This window comes from Mauremys reevesii, linkage group 15 (assembly GCF_016161935.1).
Source record: "Mauremys reevesii isolate NIE-2019 linkage group 15, ASM1616193v1, whole genome shotgun sequence".
In the NCBI taxonomy this organism is placed as follows: Eukaryota; Metazoa; Chordata; order Testudines; family Geoemydidae; genus Mauremys; species Mauremys reevesii.
This window is the reverse complement of record NC_052637.1, coordinates 1,798,352-1,820,182: the sequence shown is the minus strand read 5'-3', so window position 1 is coordinate 1,820,182 and position 21,831 is coordinate 1,798,352. Positions and strand designations below refer to the sequence as shown.

Here is a 21,831-nt window from a genome sequence, read left to right as displayed (position 1 = left end):
AAAAACACTAAGATGGCTGCTGCAAACCCCCTTTTCACAGGTCCACATTCACCCGAGGCTCTTCAGACACTTCCCGTAACAGCAACTCTAAGCCAAATGCTAGAAAAAGAAAAGGAAAAAAAGGGGCCACTTTGGGGGATTTCCCTGCACTACCCTGTAAACTCCTCTCCCTGAGGAACAGCCGGAGCCCTCTGGTGGCATCACCCGAAGAACGAGCTGCCCTGGACTCCCCCAGCAGCCCCCAGGGACAGGCAGACAAAGGCTGATTCCATTGGCCCATCCACTCTCCCTACCGGCCAGAATCAGCAGCGACTCCGGTGGGGCTGAGAACTGAATCCTGCAGGAAAAACAGACCAGGGCCCCAGCCAGACCCCAAAACTCATGAGACACAGACCCCAGCAGCACGGAGGTGTCTGACAATACATAGGGTGACCAGATGTCCCGATTTTATAGGGATGGTCCCGATTTTGGGGTCTTTTTCATATATAGGCTCCTATCACCCCCCACCTCCTGTCCTGATTTTTCACACTTGCTGTCTGGTCAGCCTAGACAATAACACACTGGGACCGCCCCATCCCAGCCTGCCCCCCGCAGCCCCGCACCCGCCTCCTGCCCCCCCGCAGCCCCCGCACCCGCTTCCTGCCCTCACCCCCGGCACCTCTTTAGCCTCCGCCCCCTGCAGCCCGGGGGTGCCGGGGGGCGGGTCTCTCTCACATTCCCTCCGAGCGGGGCCCCCCGGGGCAGGGGCCGGGCTGGGGGCTCTGCCCTGGGAGAGGCTCCTGGTGGGGGGAGCAGCGGGAAGGGCCCTGCTGGAGATTCCCCTCTCCCGGCTGCAGCCAGGGCTCCGGGCTCCCAGCACCAGCCGCCCCCCGGGGCTCGGGGATCTCGCCAGGAGCCTGGGAGCCAGAGTCACCGCAGCGGCTGCGAGTCGCTTCCTGCGGCCGGGCCTGAGCCCAGCGCTCGCTGCCCGGAGCCGCCTCCCGGCTGCTCCTGGGTCCTAGTGCTCAATGGATCCCTCTGCAGCATCTCTGGGTCCGGCTCCTGTTCCACTCCCAGGCGCTATGATCAGAAGGGCCCATCATCTGGCCCAGGGGGTCTCATGACCAAAGTTGGCGGCCAGGAACTCTCACTGGTGGCCGCTCTGACACTTTCCCCTATAATCCTAACTAACTTGAGGAGAAACCAATAAATATGCACAGAGGTAAGAGGGGGGAACGTTCCTGCCTCTCTCTTTGCGGGGAAGAGGCAGTGGAGGGGGGCAGCCCACCAGGTCACACACAGCTTGTAGTGCAGCCGCATTGCTGGGAGAGAGCTGCTGCTGGTCCTCCAGGGAATTATCTCAGTCCATCAGCAGGGCACCCTCCTCTGGTGGCGTCTCACGCTCTGTCATTGCTTCGCTGGCTCCATGTCTTCAGAAGCCAGATCTGCATCTCTCCTGGACCAGTGTCCTCTTCGGGGTACAGCCCTCTGGCTGAGCCCCAAACTCCGTTCTCCCCCTTTCTGCGGTGTAAAGGTTTGCTTTAGTGGGACACTACTGAGAGTATCCAGTTCAGGATGAACTGCTGAGACCAAGGGCAGGCACAGCCCATGATAGGTAGTCCTTCACTCACAAGGTACAGCGAAAAGCGAACTTCTTTGTCATCGCTCTGGCTAACAAAGTCAGAGAAGCAATTCCCTCGGATACTCCAGTCCTCTTGTATCACCACTAGAAGCATTGCTTAGAGGGATGAGTGGTCATTAAAATCAGTGTCCCCAGTTAAAGGTTCTCCTGATCCCAAAGGATCAGCTACACACTCATGTCCATATACAAATCAGATCTTACCCAGAAATCATCCTGTTGCCAATTCTTTAGTATCTAACATTTAAAAGTTTATTAATAAAAAGAAAGGTGAGTTAAAATTGGTCCAAGGAATCAAATACATACAATAATCATAAAGCTCTTGATTCGGCAGCGATGGAACAAACTGCAGGCTTATATCAAGTTTCTGGTTACTCCCAAATCATTAGAAGGACCTCCGTTCCCCGATTGGAACGCTCCCCTTCGTACAAATGCATAGTCCAAGGGTTTGAGCAGCAGAGAAGCTGGAGCAGGAAAGAGATAAGATGGAGATGTTTCCAGGGTCTTTTATATCTTGCATCATGTGCAGGGAACCCCATTGAAAAGAACAGTAACAATGTCCAGTCACATGAGCCATCACATGGGCAAATCACCCATCTACGCATGACTTTACAGGCAGAAGCCATGGCCCACATGCTAGTTTGAATGTTCCCAGGAAGGCTCATCCGATATGGACTGGCATCTCCCGAGGCCCATTGTCAGTCAGGTACTTCTTGCTGGGCCACGCAATTTGAATCGTTCCTTCGCAATACGCTGGCCAAATGCTTCACTGGGGCTACTGAGAATCAAACTCATGGAAGTACAAGTATGTAGCCAATAGTCATAATTTCAAACACATCAATAACATATGCATGCAAATAGAACAAAAATACCCAGCTATTGCAATCCTTTCCATAGGCACCTCACTTGACCACCTTTGCACAAGATTTCTTGCAAACGTAGAACAGTGGTTGCAACAATGATCCATATGATATTTTAATCAGGTCACGTCATACCGGAGAACCAGCAGCCCTTGCTCCCAGCCTGTCACCATGGTGCCGAACTGCAGCCCCTAGTACAGCCCTTCCCTCAGGGGCAAACTGCGGTTCTTCGATGGGCCACTCTCTTTGGCAGCAAGTGGGACAGACCCGCTTGCTTCTCTGGGCCCCTCCCCCAGGACCCTCTAGCAGCAGCTCTTACTGCCTCCCCTCCAAGTGCTGCTGCTTACCTCTTTATCCCTGGGCCACTTCCCGGTAGCCCCAGCACCTTCCCTGCCTCCTATCGGGGCTTCTGTCTGGCAGCCAGTCAGGCTGCAGCTCCGCTTACTCGCCTGACCCCACCCTGCTCTCCCTGACACTTCTCTTTATAGACAGCTAGTCCTCTTCCATCAGGCTGGAGACAGAGACTGTTCTCTGCTCTGCAGAACAGTCCTTTTTATATGGCCCTCGCTGGCTGCTCCATCAAGCCTCCTTTCCATTGGCTCTCTCCGCAAGTCCTCCTCTCATTGGCTGGGCTTTGCACAGCCTCCCCAAGGGCTGCTTTAACCCCTCTTCTCCCAGAGTGGGAAACTGCACTACACCTAGGGTGACCAGACAGCAAATGTGAAAAATTGGGATGGGGAAGTGGGGGTAATAGGAGCCTTTATAAGAAAAAGACCCAAAAATCAGGACTGTCCCTATAAAAATCAGGACTTCTGGTCACCTTAACTACACCTCAAATTGTGAATACCCCTGCCCCATCCCCTCCAGCACCCACTCTACCCCCTCCAGCTCCCACCTTCCTCAGTGTCTCTTTTTGGGCACCTGGGATATGGTCACCCTAGCAACAAACATACACTAAAAAATCACCATTCTACATGCACTGGTGTTACATGCATTTCAATGGCAGATCATGACTTTTCCAATGATCCCTCACCAGACCTATGTTGTACACGATATATCAGGACCATACATAAATGGTGAGCATGGGGGGCAAAGAGAGTCTCTGTCATCCCAACACAGGACACTGAGGTAGATGGGGAAGGGGTGACCGGGTGGACTGTCGGGTTCCTCATCTCCCTCTGGCCTCAGTGATGGGGGTCGGCCTGGCTTCAAGGCTGCCCAGGTCTGTTGACATCCCCGGCTCCCTTCTTGCCTCAGCCCAAGTTTGGCATCTCAAGAATAGGGAGACGCTACTGCCTCCCCTATCATTGTCCGGGATGTCGTTCATGGACCTTTAGAGTTCAGGGGCAGCTTCACACGACTCAGCCAGTCCAAGTTGAGTCCCTCCTTCTCTGGTACCGGTGCAGCGAGTTCACAGTTCTCAGCCTCGGCTGTCAGGCTCGGAGGAGCAAACCCAACAGTTTCCCAGCTCTGTTCCCCCAACTTCTCCCCCTCCCAACGGTATCTCACATCTCTGCAGGGATCAGGCAGTGTCGTGGAAATTACCCACGCCTTGCGTTTGTATCAGACAGCCTGAGGCTTCTTTATTGTAATACAAGCATGCGGGGAGAGACAGCTGCATCGAGCTGCTCTGCAAAGATGAAAACAATAAAAGCTTACATAGATTTTTAACAATATACAGATAAGCACATTTCCTCATTAATATTTCCTTATTAGGAACACAGCAAAACCAAGTTGTCCCGTTTTAAAGAGTTGTTCTTTTGCGGTTAACGGCTTTCTTAAGATTACCTGTTGCAATTGTGTTTCTCAGAGCTCCCTCATTCCCCCTCTTTATCATGTACACAGTTAACTTGACAAAAGTTTAGGCTCACTTAACATTGCTTTCACAGGCAGTAACTTCCATTTCAGTCTCTGTCTCTCGCATTCTGAATCTAGGGGCTGGTCTACACTGGGGGAGGGGGTATCGGATACGCAACTTCAGCTATGTGAATAGCATAGCTGAAGTCAAAGTATCTTAGATTGATTTACCTCGGGTCTTCACGGTGCAGGATCGACGTCCGCGGCTCCCCGTGTCGACTCTGCTACCTCCACTCGCTCCAGTGGAGTTCCAGAGTCGACAGGAGCGCGTTCGGGGATTGATATATCGGAGACGCGATATATCGATTCCTGAAAAATCGATTGCTACCTGCGGATATGGCGGGTAGTCTGGACGTACCCAACTCTCACCATCAGTGTTCATGCTGAGAGACACTGATCACTGGAGGGATAGCTCAGTGGTTTGAGCATTGACCTGCTAACCCAGGGTTGAGGGGGCCACTTAGGGATCTGGGGCAAAAATTGGTCCTGCTAGTCAAGGCAGGGGGCTGGACTCGATGACCTTTCAAGGTTCCTTCCAGTTTTAGGAGATTGGTATATCTCCAATTATTATTATTATTACTGTCATTGTTCAAACCACACACACAAAAATCTCACGACAAAGGGTTACACAAACATTAAAATAAAATAATATCTAAAAAAGGATGATTCGTGCCAATGACCATTTGTCTCTTGAAATCTGCAGAAAATCTGAGCCACAAACTATCCAACTAAACTAATATCAAAGACATGACCTCATGGCCTTCACGAAGAGAGAAAAACCCACCGGCCAGGGTGGACTATACAATGATTTCACATTCATAAAGTTGAAATCTCAGAGACTCTTAAGAAATTCACCCATTTTCTTCTGAAGTGGCTAAACCGGCTTCACTTCTCACCTGCTTATTCGGCTGTATGAGTTACAAAAGTTTTAGCATCATCATCATAAAAGAAAGAGAATGAAAAACAAAACAACCTTCCCATCTATAAATGATCTGGACTAAACCTAGAAAAACCCAGGAAGCAATTTTATCAATAGATGGAAACAGGGCTATAAAATCTGAAGGTCAAACTGTGCTTTGAAGTTCATTGAGATTTCCCTGACCACTCCCACGTCTGTGACACTTCCTTCTCCAGCACTCAGGCGTCTGACCTAAGACCATAGACATCAAAGCTGTGACTCCTAAGCATGAAGAGCCAGGGACAGGGTGATAAGTGACACCTTGGGAGATGGAGGGAAAGAAGAGAGACAGGTTAAACTTTCCATGGCTGGGACAGAGCCTGCTGTGTTGAGAGTGGAGCGTGACAGTGACAGGGGAAGGAGGTTTCAAGTGGGAGCTGTATTAGTCTGTATCCGCAAAAAGAACGAGGACTCCTTCTGGCACCTTAGAAACTAACAAATTTTTTTGGGCATAAGCTTTCGTGGGCTATGACGCACTTCATCAGATGCATGGAGTGGAGCATACAGTAGGAAGACACACACACACACACACAGTGAAAAGATGGAGGTTGCCATACCAACTCTGTGAGACTAATCAACTCAGGCGAGCTAGTATGAGTTTTCCCCTACTGTTTCTCACACCGTCTTGTCAACTGTTTGAAATGGGCCACCCTGATTATCACTACAATTGTTTTTTTTCTCCTCCTAATAGCTCACCTTAATTGACTAGTCCCAGAGTTGGTATGGCAACCCCCATCTTTTCATGTTCTCTGTATGTATATCTTCCTCCTGTATGTTCCACTCTATGCATCTGAAGTGGGTTTTAGCCCATCAAAGCTTATGCCCGAATATAGGTGTTCGTTTCTAAGGTGCCACAAGAACGCCTCTTTCTTTTTTTAGGGGAAGTAGGGAATCTCTCGCACTCACCCCGTCGCCCTGAAATAGCAGAGAAGCTAAAACACCCCATTTCACTGTCCCTGCTCCCCACTTTTTTAGCATCTAGTTAATTCTGGTGCATAAAGGATAAAATGTACAAACACTAAATGCTTTCCGGCACGGCCTGGGGTAACGCGAGACTATCTGGGAACGAGAAAGTCTGGCCGCCAAGGGGGAACTCAGGGACTAGCAATCACTCTGCTAACGGGAGATTGGGGTGGGGGTGGGGGGTCAGAAACTGTGTTCCCTGCAGGCAACGCAGCTGCACTGCAGGCTATCGAGGGCCATGGAGGCAGGCAGGGAGGGGCCCCTCTGAAGGCTTAGCCCGGGTCCACTGGAGCTGCAGGGGAGAGGAACCCCTCCCTCAGCCCGGCCCAGGACCACAGAAGCTGCAATGGCTGGGGAGAGGTGCCTCTCACCAAGGGCCGTTGTTTCCTGCTCTGGCCGCCCTGTAGGGGGCGGCAGTGTGGAGGAGGGGAGCGCCCTGCAGCAAACTCGGCAGGGCAGCCCGCGTCCTTCCCTCCCTGCCGACCGGAGCAGCGCAGAGCCCTCCCGACAGGCAGCGCGGCGATCAAGGCCGCGGGGTGAGCGCCCCGCTGAAGCCCTCGCCACCCCCTTCTCTCTCTGGCCCCCGCTCCCTCCCCATGAGACCAGGTGTGCACTGCAGCACAGGGAGTCCCCTGGCTCCGGCAGCCCTGGAGGGTTTTGTTTTGTTTTTTCCCGTTTGGCGGCCGCGCCGTTCCCCCCCCGCCCCAGCTTTGCCGCTCCAGCCGCTCCGCAGGTTATTTTTTTTTCACCTGCTTTGCAGCTCGGGCCGTGCAGTGTTTTTTGGTTCCCCCCCCCCCCCGTGCTTTCCCGCTCCGGCTGTGCTGCAGGTTTCTTTCCCCCCCCCACACTTTGCCGTTCCAGCCGCACCGTTTTTTTGTTCCCCCCACCCTGATTTACCGCTCCGGCCGCTTTGTGGGTTTTTGTTGTTTTTTTTCCCCCGCTTTGCTGCTCCGGCTTTGCTGCATTCCCCCCCCACACACTTTGCCGTTCCAGACGCGCTGTTTATTTGTTCCCCCTACCCCGCTTTGCCGCTCTGGCCGCACTGTGGGTTTTTGAATTTTTTTCCCTGCTTTGCCACTCCTGCGCCCCCCCCCTTTTTTTTTTATGCTTGGGGCGGCAAAAAAGCCAGAGTCGGCCCTGCTCCCACCTGGCTCCGAGCTGCTGTGGTGAGAGTGGGCTGGGGAGAGTCCTGTCCCCAACGCAGCCTGCAACCCAAATTCCCTCATTCCCAGCCCCACCTCACAGGCCTAGCCAGAGCCCTCACCCCTCCACACCCAACCCTCTGCCCAGCCCTGAGTCCCCTCCCACTCTCCGAACCCCTTGGCCCCACCCCCACCACATGAATTATCTTCTGTGCGCCAATATGGAGATGATGTGTCACATCCTGGTGCATACAACCAAATTCATTCTGCACATGGATGTAAAAGACGAGGGAGCACTGGTCAGAGCACATAAGATGCTCAGAGTGAGTTTACACTAGGAAATCTGGTGGAGGGTCACAGAGATCTGCTGGCTAATCCCCACCACACCTCCTAGCGGAGCCAGAACTTCAGAGGCTGATGCTGCGGAGGCAGAGGTGGGGTCTCCAGGCCTCCCACAAAAGGCCCTGTAGGAACCAGTCCCTCTCAGTGGTGCTCTCTGCATGCAGACGGGCTGGGGCAGAGGGGCTGAGTGAAGAGAGGCAGCACCTCTCTACCCCTGTCAGTGGACAAGGGAGAGGTTACTAGCACTTTATCTTGTCCTTTTTTCCTGCTGCCCAAAAAAAACAGCGGCACCAGAAGGAGAAACAGGCTGATCATCAGTCGTAAAGTCCTCTTGAGGTGGAGAGGCCTTTTTGCTGTGAGAAGCACGGGTCCAGGCAGTCAGTTCTTGGCATTTTACAGTGGTGCTGGTAGTCAGCAGGACTTGATAAGGGCCTTTCCAGCGTGGAGCCGGTGTGGTCTTTCGCTGATGGACCTTTATGTAGATCCAATTTTCTGGTTTCAGGAAGTGGCAAGGTTGTTCATGTATAATCATTATTGTCGATTAAAAAAAAGGTAGAAAGTCTTGCTCCAACTGTTTATCTTCGGAGCCCTACCTGGAGTAAGAGAGATTCCCTGCCCGGGTGTGCAGTTCCCCTCTTGCAATTGCTTAAGAATAAACTGTCTCTGATTTGTTACAACCAACCTTAAAGTAAAAACTCATGCCATGACTCGGATGGTAACGCCCAGCTCAGCCCGCGGCAGCTACTGCGGACTGTTCTCCTTCGAACCCCAAGGCGCCAATCAAGAGGTAAGACACCTTTTGAAATCTCTAATGGGGTATCAAAGGAGGACTGCCCGTGGAACCGTCTGTCCCTCTGGGGATCATGCCATCCAAACTTATTGATTTTCTAACAAAATCAAATGCAGAGAGGTACTAAGGAACTGTTGCCGCTCTCAATAAGATTACTTTGAAGTGATCAGGGCCAGCTCAAGCTTTTTTTGCCACCCCAAGCAAAAAGTGCCCCCCCAGGCACGTGCTTCCTCGTCTGGTGCCTGGAGCCGGCCCTGGAAGTGGTACTGAGGATTTAGTTTTCCCTGACGTGTAACAAGGCCTGATTTGAGTCAATTACATGGAAGCTGCTTAACCCTTTTTGTCATGTGTCACAGAAGTTTAGATCCTGTGTGGATTCTCTCATGTTTAATGAGCTGTGATCTCTGTATGAAACTTTTCACACAGTCCAAGCACTTGTGAGGAGTCTCTCTCCTGTGTGGATTCTCCCATGTTGAACGAGGTCTAATCTCCATGTGAAACTTTTCCTACAGTTCAAGCACTTACAGAGTCTCTCTCCTGTATTTCAGAGTAGCAGCCGTGTTAGTCTGTATCCGCAAAAAAAACAGGAGTACTTGTGGCACCTTAAAGACTAACAAATTTATTTAAGCATGAGCTTTCGTGAGCTAAAGCTCACTTCTTCGGATGCATCCGAAGAAGTGAGCTTTAGCTCACGAAAGCTCATGCTTAAATAAATTTGTTAGTCTTTAAGGTGCCACAAGTACTCCTGTTTTTTTTTCTCTCCTGTGTGGATTTTCTGGTGTTTAACCAGGGCTGATCTCTGTCTGAATGTTTACCTACAGAGCAAGCACCTGTGGGGGTCTCTCCCCTGTGTGGACTGCCTGATGTTGAACAAGGTGTGACCTGTGTTTGAAACTTTTCCCACAGTACAAGCACCTGTGGAGTCTCTCTCCTGTGTGGACTACTTTATGTCTAAGAAGGTCTGACCTCCGTATGAAACTTTTCCCACAGTCCAAGCACTTGTGGGGTCTCTCTCCTGTGTGGATTGCCTGATGTCTAACAAGGTTTGATCTTTTTATGAAACTTTTCTCACAGTCCACGCACTTGTGGGGTCTCTCTCCTGTGTGGCCTGACTGATGACAAACAAGGTCTGACCTTCTTAGGAAACTTTTCCCACAGTCCAAGCACTTGTGGGGTCTCTCTCCTGTGTGGACTGACTGATGACAAACAAGGTCTGACCTTCTTAGGAAACTTTTCCCACAGTCCAAGCACTTGTGGGGTCTCTCTCCTGTGTGGACTGACTGATGACAAACAAGGTCTGACCTTCGTATGAAACTTTCCCCACAGTCCAAGCACTTGTGTGGTCTCTCTCCTGTGTGGACTACCTGATGAGAAACAAGGTCTGACCTTTTTATGAATCTTTTCCCACAGTCCAAGCACTTGTGGGGTCTCTCTCCTGTGTGGATTGCCTGATGTTGAACAAGCTGTGACCTCCGTATGAAACTTTTCCCACAGTCCAAACACTTATGGGGTCTCTCTCCTGTGTGGATTGCCTGATGATAAACAAATTCTGATCTTCGTAAGAAACTTTTCCCACAGTCCAAGCACTTGTGGGGTCTCTCTCCTGTGTGGATTGCCTGATGTTGAACAAGGCTTGACCTTCTTTTGAAACTTTTCTCACAGTCCACGCACTTGTGGGGTCTCTCTCCTGTGTGGACTGACTGATGACAAACAAGGACTGACCTTCGTATGAAACTTTTCCCACAGTCTAAGCACTTGTGGGGTCTCGCTCCTGTGTGGACTGCCTGATGTTTAACAAGGTGGGACCTTTGCTTGAAACTTTTCCCACAATCCAAGCACTTGTGGGGCCTTTCTCCTGTGTGGGTTGGCTGATGATTAACAAGTGCCGACCTATATGTGAAAATTTTCCCACACTGTAAGCACTTATGGGATCTCTGTTCTGTGTGGACTGCCTGATGTTTAACAAGGGCTGACCTAGGTATGAAACTTTTCCCACAGTCCAAGCACTTGTGGGGTCTATCTCCTGTGTGAATTGCCTGATGTTGAACAAGGTGTGACCTGTGTTTGAATCTTTTCCCACAGTCCAAGCACTTGTGGGGTCTATCTCCTGTGTGAATTGCCTGATGTTGAACAAGGTGTGACCTGTGTTTGAATCTTTTCCCACAGTCCAAGCACTTGTGGGGTCTCGCTCCAGTGTGGATTGCCAGATGTTGAACAAGGTGTGACCTCTGCATGAAACTTTTCCCACAGTCCAAGCATTTATGGGGTCTCTCTCCTGTGTGGACTGCCTGATGATAAACAAATTCTGACCTTCCTATGAAACTTTTTCCACAGTCCAAGCACTTGTGGGGTCTCTCTCCTGTGTGGAGTGCCTTATGTCGAACAAGGTTTGACCTTTTTATGAAACTTTTCCCACAGTCCAAGCACTTGTGGGGTCTCTCTCCTGTGTGGATTACCTGATGTTTAACAAGGTGTGACCTTTGCATGAAACTTTTCCCACAGTCCAAGCACTTATGGGGCCTTTCTCCTGTGTGGCTTTTCTTAAGTGACTTTAGTGCTGACTTTGGACTGAAACATTTCCCTTCAGCTCCTCCCACAAAGGTCGCCTGCGGTTGCACTTCTCCAGGAACTTCCTGATGATGATTCTCCTCCTCATTCTCATTCCCTCGCTCAGCACCTGCTGGAGAGAGACAATCCAGACAGGAGTCATTGTGCTGGGGAGAAAGAGGAATAGCACAAAGGGAAAACCCAACAGAGAGACTGAGCAATTGGATTCTGCCTCCACATCCCACCCAAACTCTCAAAGTGAAGGAGAAATGGGAAATAAACTCCTGCAGCTAAGAGGCTGGGCGGAAAGTCGTGAGCGATATTTGCTGACTACAGCCCTGTCCTGGCTGAAATGAGGAAGAACAGGGGGTGCTTACTCACACCATATTTGGGGATTCTCAACTTTTTCCTTCCCTCCCTAGATGGTTTCTGTGTCAGTCCTCACCTGTATGGGGGCATCTCGGAAGCCATCTTTCCTCGCAGGCCTGGAGATCCGGCACCCACGGCTCTTCCCCTTTCTCCAGGCGGACGATAAGCTCAGGTTTGGCAAGGGGAAATCCTGCGCAGAGGGTGAAATCAGACCAGATCAGGGTGCATGGAGCACTGGTGGAGTATTTGTCACTAAGGACATTCCGTGAGTGGAACCTGTCCCTGTGCTCTGCTGGAGGAACGTGGCATCCAAGAGGATGGGAACGTGGTCACTGGGCCCCCTTGCGCAGATGAAGTTGTCTGGGGAGGTGAGTTGAATTATTACTACACCCTCACTAGGCGTTCCCAGGATCTGTGCGCTGGGGGCCTTGCTGACACACACACAGCTCTGGACTTAAACCCCTGCCTCTTTCTAAACCTGCAGAGCCCAGAGCCCTCCCCAGGGCTGGAGCTAGTCCCAACGAGGGAGGTGAACAGGGATTGTGTGTGCAGCCGAGAAACAACACAGACAGGACAATGCTGGATTTATGCCCCTTGGAAAGGTGGCGTGGGGAGATGGTTTGGTTGTCCACTGGCTTTTGACACCCATGTTCCACTGGAGAGGGCACAGAGATGCAAGTGTAAGGGGACTGTTGCCCCCTTACTAACATTCAGTGGGGGTGTTTTGGTTGCTAGCTTCCAGCACTAAAAGGGGAGGGATCGATGGCAAATCAAGACCCTGAGACTGACAGTCCCCAGGAACAGTGGCAAGAGGCCAATGCTCCAGGTCAGCCTGATTGACAGGGCAGGCCGGCTAATCAGGGAGACAGAAGGCCAGCGTGGGTCCCGTAATCCGTGTGTGAGCAGGAATGTGCCGGAGTCAGACAGAGTGGGGCCGAGCAAAGGAGAAAGCAGGGGCCCAAGCTGAGCTGGAGAGCAGAGCCGGGCCAGATCCAGAGGGAGCGGAGCTGCAGCCAGAGAGCCACAGGCACAGAGCAGAGAGAGCAGACCCTGTGCTGGGAGTGGAGCTGCAGCCAGGGAGCCACAGGCACAGCGCAGAGAGAGAGCAGATCCTGTGGCACAGCCCAGGAAGAGCAGATCCTGTGCTGGGAGCGGAGCTGCAGCCAGAGAGCCAGGTGTAGTGAGCAACCGGGGCCAGCCAAGGGGGGACCTTGGACAAAGGGCCCAGCACAAAAAGACATCCCCAGCCAAGGGTCCATGCAGGCCAGGCTGGGAGGGGAACCTTAACCTGCCGGGGGGCTGGCACTGGAAAGAAGGATCCCACCACCCAAAGCCCGGAGGTGTGTGGTCACCACCATTTCAAGTGTCCCACCCACAGCATCCCTGCAGCACAGCCAGGGCCTGAGAAGGAGGCCTGAGGCCTACAAGGAACAGACTGCAAAGTGCCTTGATGTCCAGAGACATTGTTTGTAATGTTCCCTGCCACAGAGCAGGGTGATGTGTTTCCCTGTAACCGTTCCCATTTATTCTTATTCTTTTCTTTAAATTGATTGTTAAGTAAACAACTTGTATTTGCTTTAAATTGTCTGGAATAATCAGTGGGTCAGGGAGGTGCCCAGTGCAGAGAGGGTACCCCGGAGTGGGGACACCTTAGCCCCTGGCCTAGGTGGCCACAGCAGGGTTGGGGGTTGAGCCCCCCAGGAATCCTGGGCCCAGTCTTGTTGGGGCTATGAGAACTCTGCCAGACAGGAGAGTCCTCAAGGGCAGAGAGGCCTCTGGGTAAAGGAAATGGGAGTGAGGACTCAGATCCTTTCGCTAGCCCACTTCACCGGGGTAGCACAGAAGCCAGGAAAGTTCCCCACAATAGCGGGACCATTCCCCCGCTTACATAATTGGCGTCACGAACAGGATCCTATCCACAGGGTCCACCCCATTGGTTTACTGGTTGAGTTCTAGTAGCATTGTCCAGGCCTGGTTGAGCACTCTACCATGGCTGGAATTGAACTACGAACCCAGTTTGCTGATCTTCAGCGCAGATTATCAAACCAAGCGGAGGCATTACAACAAGCTAGAACTGAACAGAGAGAAGCCTTATCACTGGCTAAGGCAGTGATAGACCAACAGGCAGCAGAAGCTAAGAAACCCCCTACTATTTATGTCCCACGGGAGCAGAAGGTCACAGAGTTTGGTGGCTTCCTGACAAGACGAGGAGACATTATGGTAGAAGAATGGGTCAAGTCTGTAAAGGCAGCTCTGCGTGTGCTAAGAGTACCTGTAGAAGACCATGTAGACTTCATAGAGGAACATCTCAAGGGCCAGGCCAAGGCCACAGTAAAGTTCATGGCAGTGGCACACAAGAAAGATGTGGAAAAGGTATTTGAACTCCTCCTAGACGTGTATGGAGACAAGGTGCCTATTGGAACCCGACTAAAGGAGTTCTTTGAGAGAAAGCAGGAGCCTGGTGAAACTATCCGGGCATATGCATATGACCTCCAGGAGAGAATGAGCAAAGTGGAGCGGCGAGACCCTCAACGAGTTCCAGACCCAGATACAGTTCTGAAAGAGCTGTTAGTACCGGAGATCCAGAATGATTCCCTCCGCCGTGAAATGAAAAGGAGGTTTAAGGAAGAGCCCAGTAAGAAGTTCCATGAACTCGTGCAGGCTGCCATTATGTGGTCAGAAGAAGAGGAAGTTCCTGTGGCAGAGACAGCCAAGAGTAACCCCTGTACACGAAGTGGGGGCCTAGTGAATGCAGCTGCTGGGGAAAAAGCCCGGCCCCAAACACAGCCAACATTGGAAAGCTTAAGTGAAGCTGTCCAAAAACTGGCGGTCCAACAGGGGGAGATGCTGAAAGTGATGACTGAGGTGATGAAAGGGAAAAACCCCACCAATATGCCAAGACATCCAAGGGTCCCAGGACCCCGAAGAAGATCTCCACTGAAGGACGAGCTGGGCAGATACATTTGTTACACTTGCGAAAGGCCAGGACATACTAGTCGAGAATGTACACTGAGAAGGAGACTGGAGTCCCAGGCACCTGACATTCAAGAGGCACAGGGAGCAAGCAGCCCACCGTCAGAAGGCCAAGTGGGGACTGAAGGGTTTCTACGGCTGTCCCTAGAAAAAGGGCAGCGTGGCAGCAGCGAGGAAAAGGACCCTGATGATGTTAGTATATTCAACGACTTCTGTGGCCGAGCTTTCGGGGACTGCTTGACAGTGGAAATAACCATAGCAGGGGTGAGAACCCGCTGTTTGATAGACACTGGCTCAGAAGTCACCACTATTTCTGAATCATATTTCCGAAACCACTTAAAAGAGAGAGATCTGACCATGCATAATACCCAATTTGTACAGCTAACGGCAGCTAATGGACTTGCCATCCCTGTGGTGGGGTGCCTTGAAGCTGATGTAGGGTACATGGGTCGAACAATCCCTGGGAAATGCATCTTTATTCTAAAGGACACAGCTTCAGGAAAGACTTTAATGGAGAACAGAGTACCAGGAATTCTTGGGATGAATATTATAAGAGAGCTGAAAGAATTACTGTTGGTAGGAGAAGGAACCCAGGAGATGAACCGTCATGGGCAGCCCAGGAAGGACGCTACACTGAAGCGAGTACTAGCCCAAGTGGAGAGACATGAATGTTTCCCGGGGCCAACGGGACAAATTGGCTATGTTAGGGTGGCAGGGAGACAGAAGGTGGTTATACCTCCCTGGAGTGAGAAGATTATTGATGGACGCTGCTGGGTGCCAAGTGACTTTGACGGATACAGAGTGCTTGTCGAGCCAACACCTGGGGCCAGTCTCCCTAATGGGCTCCTGGTTGCAAATGTACTGGCTAATGCCAGCAAAGGAAAAGTGCCAGTCAGGCTGTTAAACTCAAGTAAGAAGGCCATAAAGTTGTGCCCCCGAACCAGGGTGGCAGAGATACACCAACCTGAAGGAGTGGTGCCCCCAGTGGGGGTGGCCTTGGAAGAAAATGGGGATGAGCTGCGGGTGACAAAAGTAAAAAAAGGCACACAGGTTATCACATTGCAAGTGGCACCCGAGGGAGAGCTACCCATCCCAGTCCAAGTGGACCTCCAACAGCTAACCCCTACACAGGTTGGCCGTTTGCAGGCGCTACTGGAGAAACATCAAGAGGTCTTTTCCAGGGATGAGCGGGACTTCGGTTACACCACCACAGTGACACACCAAATAGCCACTGGAGATGCTGTCCCGATAAAACAGAGACACCGGCGGATTTCACCACGAGTGTTCCAGGAGGTAAAAAAACACATCTTGGACCTAGTGACTCAAGGTGTCCTTAAAGAAAGCCACAGTCCGTGGGCATCACCTGCAGTGATTGTAATAAAAAAAGATGGTGGGGTGCGATTTTGCTGTGACTACAGGAAACTGAATGAGGTAACACACAAAGATGCCTACCCGCTACCCAGGGTGGAAGAGTCACTGGATGCATTAGGGAGTGCAAGAGTGTTTTCAACCCTCGATTTAACGTCTGGTTATTTCCAGGTTGCAGTGGAAGAACGAGACCAGGAAAAGACAGCAGTGACGACTCCCTTTGGGCTGTTTGAATGGACACATATGCCATTCGGCTTGTGTAATGCACCTGCTACGTTCCAGAGACTAATGGAGGGGGTTTTGGGAGACTATATCTTAGACACTTTGCTGATATACCTGGATGATATTATTGTGTTTTCCAAGGATTTTGAGAGTCATATGGAAAAATTGGACTTGGTTTTCACACGATTGAAGGAACACAGATTAAAGCTGAAGCCAAGCAAGTGCTGCCTCCTACGTGAAAAAGTCAAATTCTTGGGCCATGTGATTTCAAAGGAGGGAATCCAGGTAGATGAGGAGAAGACCAGGGCGCTGGAAAATTGGCCGGTCCCCAAAAATGCCAAGCAAGTGCGGCAGGCTCTAGGTTTCATGAGCTATTACAGACAATTCATTCCAAAGTTTGCGCACGTTGCTGCACCGCTATATGGACTAGTGGGCCAACCCACCCAAAGGAAGGGAAAGGACCAATGTTTTGTGTGGGATGATGCCTGTCAGACAGCTTTTGACAAATTAAGACATCAGCTGATGTCACCACCTGTACTTGCATATCCTGACTTTAGCCTGCCATTTATAGTGACAACAGATGGAAGCCTGCACGGCCTAGGTGCGGTGCTCAGCCAGAAGCAAGAGGGGGCCAAGCGTGTAATCGCATATGCAAGCCGAGGGCTGAGGAGGTCAGAAAGAAATGACAAAAACTACAGTGCTTTTAAACTAGAACTATTGGCCTTGAAGTGGGCTATCACTGAAAAATTTAAGGATTATTTAGTGTACTCTAAATTCACGGTAATCTCAGACCACAATCCACTCCGATACCTGGCAACGGCTAACTTAGGTGCAATTGAACACCGCTGGGTGGCCCAACTCGCTGAGTTCACTTTTGAAGTACAGTATAAGCCTGGAAGGCAGAACATCAATGCTGACACTCTGTCTAGATTGCCTCTGGAGGAGGAATCAGAAGAGGGTGAGGATCTAGAGAAAGACTTCCTAGTCATTCCTGCAGATGTTGTGCGTACGTGTTTGTGGCTAGAGAATCCAAAGCCCAAGGACGAAGTGACGGTAGAGGATGCAGTACAAAATCTGGTAAAAGGGGAGAGTGCAATAATCTCGGGGTACTCATGGGAGGAGATTCAGACTCTGCAAAGCGAAGGTGATGTTGGACCTGTCTTAGTGGCAGTCATGAACCAAAGGAGGCCAGATCGGAGATTTGGGGCCAGATACACCAGTCTAAGAAGCTAGCTAGACAGTGGGAACGACTTAGATTACACCGTGGAGTGCTGTTCCGGGTAACATACCATCCCCGAGATGGTGAGGAAGTGTGGCAGTTAGTGGTGCCTGTGTCGCTCTGCCGTCAAGTTTATGAAGCCAGGCATGATCATGGGGGACATTTCGGACACAGGAGCACTCTGGAGGTGATGAGGAGAAACTATTACTGGCCCACAATGGGTAGCGACGTGCAAGCATGGATCCGTCAATGTAAACGGTGTGCCTTAGCCAAAGATGTGTTTCCTCCCAACCGAGCCCCTTTGACCTGTACTAATGTGACTGCCCCAATGGAGGTCCTAGCAATGGATTACACATGGCTAGAGAGATCTTCAGAGGGGTATGAGAACATACTGGTCCTCACGGACATGTTCACCCGATTCACTGTTGCAGTTCCAACTAGAAACCAGACAGTGCGGACAACGGCTGATGCCCTCATATAACATTGGTTTGTGTACTATGGTTGTCCGGCACGGTTACACTCGGATCAGGGGAGGAATTTTGAATCAGAAGTGATAGCTGAATTGTGTAAACTGTATGGCATAGCCAAAAGCCGAACAACACCCTATCACCCGCAAGGAAACGCTCAGTGTGAGAGATTTAACCGGACACTGCACGATATGCTAAGAACACTCCCGCTGGAAAAGAAGCAAGCCTGGCAGGAACATCTCCCTGAGCTTGTGTTGGCCTATAACAGCCATGTCCATTCGTCAACAGGTTACGCTCCTTTTTATCTCATGTTTGGGAGGGATCCCAGGTTGCCATTGGATATTCTGGACAGAGAGGGCCCTGAGGAGGATGTGGTGACCAATTTGGATGACTGGGTCAAAGGTCACCATGACAGGCTGAAGATAGCCTGTGAAGTAGCTCTCAATACAACTAAAGAGACAGCCCAAAGTAGGAAAAGGACTTATGATCGCAAGTCCAGTGGGGCTCTCATCAGGCCCGGTGACTGTGTACTAGTTCGTAACCATAGACACCGGGGGCGTAATAAAATACAGGACAAGTGGGAGTCAAATCCCCACATTGTAGTTGCTCACACCAATCCCGAGCTACCAGTTTACACCATCCGGCCTGAACGAGGAGGTCCTGAGAGAGTAGTACACAGGGACCAGTTGAAACATTGCACGCTTAGAAGGGACTATAGAAGGCGTAGATCAGTACACTCTGAGGAGGCTGAAACTAGTTGGGAAATGGTTCTAGTCCCACAAACCGAATACAGAGCGGGACAGAGTGGGGCAAACCCAAACCCTAACGAGAATGGCCAGATCCCTCAAACTGACCCAGTATTACCCGAGGATAGGGAAACAGAAAATATGGGTAACGAAGCACCAGTCTTAAGGAGGTCCCAGAGGGCTAATAAAGGTGTACTTCCTGTTAGACTTAGAGATACTTATGTTATTGGTTCTATGTAGTGTGTTGATGAATATTGTTATGTATAGTATTAAGAAGTAGATGTGGAGCGTTAACTATGTTAAATGTTCTTTTCGTAATTCTTAATGGGTTTTTAATATAATATGATGTGGATATATGTTGTTTTTATGGGGCCCGGATGTACTGGTGTAACTATTGTGGCTGTGGCAGAATTTTAGCAGGGGGGAATGTAAGGGGACTGTTGCCCCCTTACTAACATTCAGTGGGGGTGTTTTGGTTGCTAGCTCCCAGCACTAAAAGGGGAGGGATCGATGGCAAATCAGGACCCTGAGATTGACAGTCCCCAGGAACAATGGCAAGAGGCCAATGCTCCAGGTCAGCCTGATTGACAGGGCAGGCCGGCTAATCAGGGAGACAGAAGGCCAGTGTGGGTCCCGTCCTCCCTGTGTGAGCAGGAATGTGCCGGAGTCAGACAGAGTGGGGCCGAGCAAAGGAGAAAGCAGGGGCCCAAGCTGAACTGGACAGCAGAGCCGGGCCAGATCCAGAGGGAGCGGAGCTGCAGCCAGAGAGCCACAGGCACAGCCCAGAGAGAGCAGATCCTGTGCTGGGAGCGGAGCTGCAGCCAGAGAGCCAGAGGCACAGCGCAGAGAGAGAGCAGATCCTGTGCTGGGAGCAGAGCTGCAGCCAGAGAGCCAGAGGCACAGCGCAGAGAGAGCAGATCCTGTGCTGGGAGCAGAGCTGCAGCCAGAGAGCCAGAGGCACAGCGCAGAGAGAGCAGATCCTGTGCTGGGAGCAGAGCTGCAGCCAGAGAGCCACGGGCACAGCGCAGAGAAAGAGCAGATCCTGTGCTGGGAGCGGAGCTGCAGCCAGAGAGCCACAGGCACAGCGCAGAGAGAGCAGATCCTGTGCTGGGAGCGGAGCTGCAGCCAGAGAGCCAGAGGCACAGCGCAGAGAGAGCAGATCCTGTGCTGGGAGCGGAGCTGCAGCCAGAGAGCCACAGGCACAGCGCAGAGAGAGAGCAGATCCTGTGCTGGGAGCGGAGCTGCAGCCAGAGAGCCACAGGCACAGCGCATAGAGAGCAGATCCTGTGCTGGGAGCGGAGCTGCAGCCAGAGAGCCACAGGCACAGCGCAGAGAGAGCAGACCCTGTGCTGGGAGTGGAGCTGCAGCCAGAGAGCCACAGGCACAGCCCAGAGAGAGCAGACCCTGTGCTGGGAGCGGAGCTGCAGCCAGAGAGCCAGGTGTAGTGAGCAACCGGGGCCAGCCAAGGGGGGACCTTGGGCAAAGGGCCCAGCACAAAAAGACACCCCCAGCCAAGGGTCCATGCAGGCCAGGCTGGGAGGGGGACCTTAACCTGCCGGGGGGCTGGCACTGGAAAGAAGGATCCCACCACCCAAAGCCCGGAGGTGTGTGGTCACCACCATTTCAAGTGTCTCACCCACAGCATCCCTGCAGCACAGCCAGGGCCTGAGAAGGAGGCCTGGGGCCTACAAGGAACAGACTGCAAAGGGCCTTGATGTCCAGAGACATTGTTTGTAATGTTCCCTGCCACAGAGCAGGGTGATGTGTTTCCCTGTAACCTTTCCCATTTATTCTTATTCTTTTCTTTAAATTGATTGTTAAGTAAACAACTTGTATTTGCTTTAAATTGTCTGGAATAATCAGTGGGTCAGGGAGGTGCCCAGTGCAGAGAGGGTACCCCGGAGTGGGGACACCTTAACCCCTGTCCTAGGTGGCCACAGCAGGGTTGGGGGTTGAGCCCCCCAGGAATCCTGGGCCCAGTCTTGTTGGGGCTATGAGAACTCTGCCAGACAGGAGAGTCCTCAAGGGCAGAGAGGCCTCTGGGTAAAGGAAGTGGGAGCGAGGACTCAGATCCTTTCGCTAGCCCACTTCACCAGGGTAGCACAGAAGCCAGGAAAGTTCCCCATAATAGCGGGACCATTCCCCCGCTTACATAAGTCTCTCTCACATGGCAGCTGTGCATTATGGAACGCATTTGCCTCTAATGTAACTGACCGAGGAAGAACCTGAACACATTCAGATACGTAGGTCCCACGGCTTCTAATAACAAAGTGGACAGGAAGCCCTTACCCAGCGAGGTCACCATCTCATAGTTCTCCTGCATGACGTCCCTGTAGAGGGCTCTCTGAGCGGGGTCCAGCAGAGCTCCCTGCCCCTGGGTGAAATACACAGCCACCTCCTCGAAGGTCACCGGCATCTGAAACAACAAGAGTCCCTCCCTCAGCACCTGCTGCCCCAGATACAATCCCACTAGTCACGGGAAGGGGAAAAAAATGTGAAGCTCTGGGAGGGCCAGACTGGCAGAATCCCACCACCACCCAGCTCAGAGGCTTCAGGGTGGGAAGAAGGTGAGCGCTCCCTGTCCCCCACATCAGACGGAGCAGGGCCGGGATTTCTTATTTCCCACATGCCTGCCAGCCACAGGCTGACATGGGAAGCAGAGCTCTGAGCCGGGGACAGGGACAGGAATCCCAACAGCTTCCCTGCGTATTTCACAGCAGCCTCAGGCCAGTGGGTCCAGACTCCAGCACTGGGAGTCTGGAAAATGTTCCCAGGCCTGCCTACGGGGTTGTATCCTGTTTGAGAAATTGGGGAATGTCCCCTCACCTCCCCACCCTCCAATGGGCCTACTCAGAAAATCAGCAGGTTTCTCACATCCTGTCTCCTCCCTGCCTCTCCCTCACCCCGCCCAGTAGCTCCCTGAAAATCTCCTACCTGAGCTGGCTCCATCACAGCCATTTCCCTGCCCTGTCTCCTGGAAGATGGGACCATCTGGAGCAAAATGTGGATGTGATTCCTCAGTCTGTCGGGGCGAGAGGAGCAATGGGGGAGGTTACAGAAGGGGCTTCAGTCCATGTCACCTGCAGATTCCCATGGAAGAAACAGAGTCTTCACTCTTGTGTTTGTTAGCAGCAAGTCAGAGGCAGTTTATTTCAAGCAATTGCAGGGGGAGCCTATGAAGGGGGGGGAGGTTCCCTTACTTAGACAGGTCTCCAAAGTACAACAGTTTAAAGCACATATTTATAGGTTCTCCTCACATATATCAACGGATACAGCTGAATCTTGTTATACATTTTCCTTCCCATTCTTATCTGAAAGCAAGGTTAGAAAACAGCTTCCCATGTCGTTTCCCCATCCGCCTCGCACAATCCCCGCTTCTACAAATCTCGT

At 51.7% G+C, this 21,831-nt stretch overlaps 2 protein-coding genes across 3 annotated transcripts in view; both read right to left on the bottom strand.

The window, feature by feature from the left end:
• The window catches only part of LOC120382929 (zinc finger protein 707-like), a 37,716-nt gene extending 37,345 nt beyond the window's left edge, over positions 1–371 (bottom strand). The window contains exon 1 of the mRNA XM_039500414.1: positions 294–371. The gene's annotated coding sequence lies outside the window, so the exon portion shown is untranslated. The remainder of the gene's footprint in view (positions 1–293) is intronic.
• Positions 372–7,594: 7,223 nt separating this feature from the next.
• LOC120382872 (zinc finger protein 585A-like) lies at positions 7,595–20,765 on the bottom strand. Of its 2 annotated transcripts, none has more exons than XM_039500307.1 (4): positions 20,731–20,765; positions 11,523–11,636; positions 9,293–11,210; positions 7,595–9,067 (listed from the first exon to the last, which is right to left on the bottom strand). In XM_039500307.1, exons 1-3 carry the CDS (start codon positions 20,762–20,764, stop codon positions 9,346–9,348), a joined length of 2,013 nt encoding a protein of 670 aa, XP_039356241.1. In that variant the 5' UTR covers position 20,765; the 3' UTR covers positions 7,595–9,067; positions 9,293–9,345. The 2 variants fall into 2 exon arrangements, with proteins under 2 accessions (XP_039356241.1, XP_039356242.1); XM_039500308.1 differs by having other exon boundaries at positions 9,293–11,207.
• Positions 20,766–21,831: the final 1,066 nt, after the last annotated feature.

What these genes read in the sequence shown, in the direction of transcription:
- LOC120382872 (XM_039500307.1), bottom strand. Translation starts at nt 20,764, where the DNA reads ATGCAGGAGAACTATGAGATGGTGACCTCGCTGG. An exon ending in TGAGATGGTGACCTCGCTGG is followed by an intron (nt 11,637 to 20,730) that starts GTAAGGGCTTCC and finishes CCCTCTGCGCAG; the next exon opens with GATTTCCCCTTGCCAAACCT. An exon ending in TCCGAGATGCCCCCATACAG is followed by an intron (nt 11,211 to 11,522) that starts GTGAGGACTGAC and finishes GTCTCTCTCCAG; the next exon opens with CAGGTGCTGAGCGAGGGAAT.